General features: G+C 35.6%; 1 protein-coding gene across 1 annotated transcript; it reads right to left on the bottom strand.

The window, feature by feature from the left end:
• Positions 1 to 1,148: 1,148 nt before the first annotated feature.
• On the bottom strand, positions 1,149 to 3,635 carry LOC137717084 (amino acid permease 3-like). Its single transcript, XM_068456394.2, has 6 exons — positions 3,512 to 3,635; positions 3,182 to 3,409; positions 2,951 to 3,044; positions 2,501 to 2,715; positions 2,051 to 2,190; positions 1,149 to 1,963 (listed from the first exon to the last, which is right to left on the bottom strand). The coding sequence occupies exons 1-6, from the start codon at positions 3,633 to 3,635 to the stop codon at positions 1,310 to 1,312; spliced, it is 1,455 nt and encodes a 484-aa protein (XP_068312495.2). The 3' UTR covers positions 1,149 to 1,309.
• Between the last annotated feature and the right edge of the window lie 569 nt (positions 3,636 to 4,204).

The raw sequence follows: 4,204 nt of genomic DNA, 5'->3' as shown, positions 1-4,204 counted from the left end.
CCACATCCCGGGCTTGACTTCACCGTAGCACAATATTGTCCGTTTTGGGCCCCTACCACGGTTTTGTTTTTGGGAACTCACACGAGAACTTCCCAATGGGTCACCCATCATGGGATTGCTCTCACGTGAACTCGCTTAACTTTGAAGTTCCGATTGAACCCAAAGTTAGTGAACTCCCAAAAGGCCTCATGCTAGGTAGAGATGGGAATATACATATAAGACTTATAGGATTTACTCCCCAAGGCGATGTGGGATGTTACAATTTTGAACTCCCTTAAAAATACTATTCATGAAGGCTTGTATGGTTTTAAAAATTCAAATGACAATATATCCATCCTCAAAGCGTAGAGGATGCAATTACGAGTATTTGCATATTTTTTTCACATTTTTCGCACTTGTAAATTAATTATAATAACTTTTTAATGTGTTTGGTATTTTTATATTACTTGATATTTTTATTTTTAATGTGTTTATATAATTTCTTATTCCCACTCTTTGCCTTTTCCTATAGTATACTATAAAAATAAATAAATAAATAACACTTAAATTTAAAAAATTTATATAGAATAATAATACAATAATAATTAATAAACAATATATACATATCCACTCTATCTATTGCATTCTATAGTAAGTTTTTATAGTAGTTTAAAAAATTAAAATCATCAAAATAAAATTTTTCTTATCGTGTTGAAATAGATTACTCACGTGTCACTTCGTGTAAACCTGTTAAAGATCTTTTATTAACGGGTTCTTATCGTGTGACCTGATAATGATCCAATTAGTTATCGTGTTGACCCGAAACCTGTTATTTTAGTGTCGTGTTAACGGATGGTGTAAGAAATTGCCAGGTCTACAATTTCGTCAAGATTGAAGATAGCTGAACTGTGCCACCATAGGTATCAAAACAGTTTACAAGTGAGTGATCTAGAAATCAACTGTACAATCACGTAACACAAAAACAACTTCATTTGAATGCAAAAAACTTCTGGTAGAATGCAAAAACTTTGTAGCTATGATAAATGGCCGTTCCGCAAATGATACATTTTTCTTTAAAACTGAAAGATGCAACGTACCTTTGCTTCTTAACAACACACATTACAAAATAGAAGCATAAGAAATCACACCGTTACGCATTAGCTGCTTATGTTTTAAGGACATGTACAAGAAGGCAACATGATTGATGACACTGAATTCAGCTGGACCTAGAAATGTTGCACCAATAAATTAGGGTTCTACAAGCTGTCTTTTGAATTGGAAAATACTTGACGGTGACAGTACGAGTAAATTAAAATTTGCTGATCCTAAATTAACTGCTGGTTTTGAAGGGCTTGTAGACCTTGAGATCATGAACCACACCAGTAACTGAACCACCTGCAGCACATAGGGCGATTACAAGGACACAAAAACTGAGGATTTCGAGGCAAATCCATCTCATGCTCCACTTTTGTATCTTCTTTTGAGCAATGTACATCTCCACGGGGAAATAAACTGTGAGTGGCCAATACCCCAAAGCCCCGAGAAATCCAACCACATTGTTGAAGAATGGGAGGATCATGGAGATCACAGTGGTTAGAATCACAAATAATGTTCTCCAAACCAAACTGAAGAGGTTAAGGTTGTAGGAACCTAAATGCGGGATTGTTATTTTGATGTCTTTTGTGATGAACTGGCTGGCTGGAAAAATTTTTGCTGCTGTTTTTTCGACCAATGCGAAAATGGGTTGGGCGAAAACTTGGTATGCACCAACAAGGTGGATCACAATGGCGGCGTTGGCTATGTCGATGAGCCAAAATGGTCTGGATAAGCCTTTGTCAGTAAGGAGGTTTCCCGGAGCTAAGTCTCCAAAAGCAGCGTAGCCCATGCAGCCGCATAGAATGTAGAAAATGGACGTCACTGCCAAACTAAGTTGAGTGGCCTTCTTCATTGTTTTGGTTTCAGATGGTGGGGATTTAACTGTGTCCTGTTACATTTATATGGTTGATTAAGTACATAAAATTGTTGCGAAAAGTATAAACATTGTTAATTTTAACTTGAAGAAGATATAAACCTGAATTTCAATGAGGATGATTGAGTAAGAGAAGGCAAAAGCTATGTCACCAAGTGCTTGGAAGGTCCTCCACATCTTTTGGGCTGGAGTCACAACCCCAATGCTCATTCCGGACATGCTTCCCTTGATTTTTCCATTTTCTGGTATATCCACACAAAAAAAGATAGAACTAAATTAGTTTACCAGAACCATTTTAATCTTGAAAACCAAATTCAAATTTTAATGCATCATTTGACATTTGATTCTTGTTCTCTTAATCATTTGGTGATCTAGAATTTATGGTAACCTACCTTTGAATTTGAGATCAGGCGCGCAGAATAAATAAATGTGACTTTAATTAATGTATTAATCTCCATTATTGATATCAAATATAATAGTGAGTGACCATGCATTCTTGGTCACCGGAGAAAGCATTTCTCCATTCAACATAGCAGTAATAGATATGTGTACCAGCAACTTTGGCAATTCCAAGGGCTAGTCCAATTCCTGAGTAAGTGAAGGACATGAATGCAGCAACAACGGAGAGCCAAGACAACTTATCAAAGTTCGGAATTTGAGACAATATAATTTCTGAGATTCCAAAAGCCAGCATATAGGGATTGCTGCTGGTAAGGCATGGATCTTTTCCACCACTATTGTGGAAGCAAGTAGACCTTTTTATTGCCCTGTTAATCAAGACAAAAAATATAATGTAATCAAATATTTGCATGCAATCCAATATCTTAGTGGATAGGGTGTTGAATTTTTACACATGCAACCGAGGTTCAAAACTCTCTCTCCTAAATTAATGTGACAATTTCAAATCCTTCCTCTCTCCCTAATAATAATAATAAAATTAAAAAAAAAAATGTGATCAAACATCACCAATTTCTTAATTGAGTCTAAACACTCAAGACTTACACCATGCTTATAGCTGCTGTTACAGTATAGCCAATAGTAGTTCCAAAAAGGTTCAATTGCTGAATAAATCCACACATTTTGACCTGAACTTTACCTGAGAAATTCAAATTAACAAAAAAATAAAATAAAATAAAATTTGGGTTATATACCTTTGGAAAAAAAAAAAAAAAAAACAAAAAATATCCTTATTTCTTATGTCAAAAAAAATAAAAAGTATTAGGCAAAATTCACCAAGGTGGGATCGAACAGCATCCGAGTAAGTGCGGCTTCTCTTTCCAGTGACGGGATCACGATAGCAGGAAACAAGAAGAGTTGAAGCGTAGTACGTGATGAAGGAGAACATGACCATCACAACAGGACCAGCAATCCATCCAAGCTGAGCTATGGCCCAAGTCAAGGACAGAACTCCAGACCCAATCACAGCAGTAATTATGTGTGAACTTGCCGTCCAGAGAGTTCCTTGTACCACAAACAACACAAAAAAAATGAATAACAAATGAACATGCAAGTCAAAGTGCATGCATTTTACTTAGCATTCTCAAGAAGAGAAGTATAACTTACCGGTTCTTTTGGGGCGGCCATCTTCATCGACGATTTTGGAGCCTCCTTGCACATCGAGTGAGACATCAAAAGCTGGGCTGTGGTGAAGCTGCAGCTGGTTCCTTGTGGCAATGTTTTCACCCATAAAATTAAAATGCAATTATGCTGCAACTCTCACTCAGTTCCAAACAATTCTTTAGTGTTCTTCTGTTCTAACAAATAATCCCAAAGTTTGTTCAATACAATCTATGAAAAATGAGGGGAGAGAAACAGATGGATCTTCTTCTTTAATGCATCTAAATGGTATTAGTATTACTGACATAAACACAAATTGTTTAATAATTTATTAAGTTGATAAATACTAACCAATGCACTATTTTTTCGCCTAAAAAAGATATGCTGTTTATTGACTACATTATCCCTTACAAGCAAAAAAATTTGGCATGTCTGTTGTACTGCCACGTCTATTTATCTCGACTTATATCTATTTATCTAGTTTAACTTCATGAATATACACACAGATATACATACGGTGTTTCTGAATTACATCATATTATCCATTGATGTCGGGATAGTGCTTACCTCCTAAATCGCCTTATCCTTGTAAATAGGTCAAATGGTTGACTGAGTGTGTGTTCCACTACTAATTAACACAAGCTATTATATATATAAGCTTAATAAATTATCGCCATTAAAATAATATATTGACAATCA

The sequence above is a fragment of the Pyrus communis genome, chromosome 8 (genome assembly GCF_041283825.1).
Source record: "Pyrus communis isolate YQ-2024b chromosome 8, ASM4128382v1, whole genome shotgun sequence".
In the NCBI taxonomy this organism is placed as follows: Eukaryota; Viridiplantae; Streptophyta; class Magnoliopsida; order Rosales; family Rosaceae; genus Pyrus; species Pyrus communis.
The sequence above is the reverse complement of the archived record's forward strand: the minus strand, read 5'-3'. Positions and strand labels throughout refer to the sequence as shown.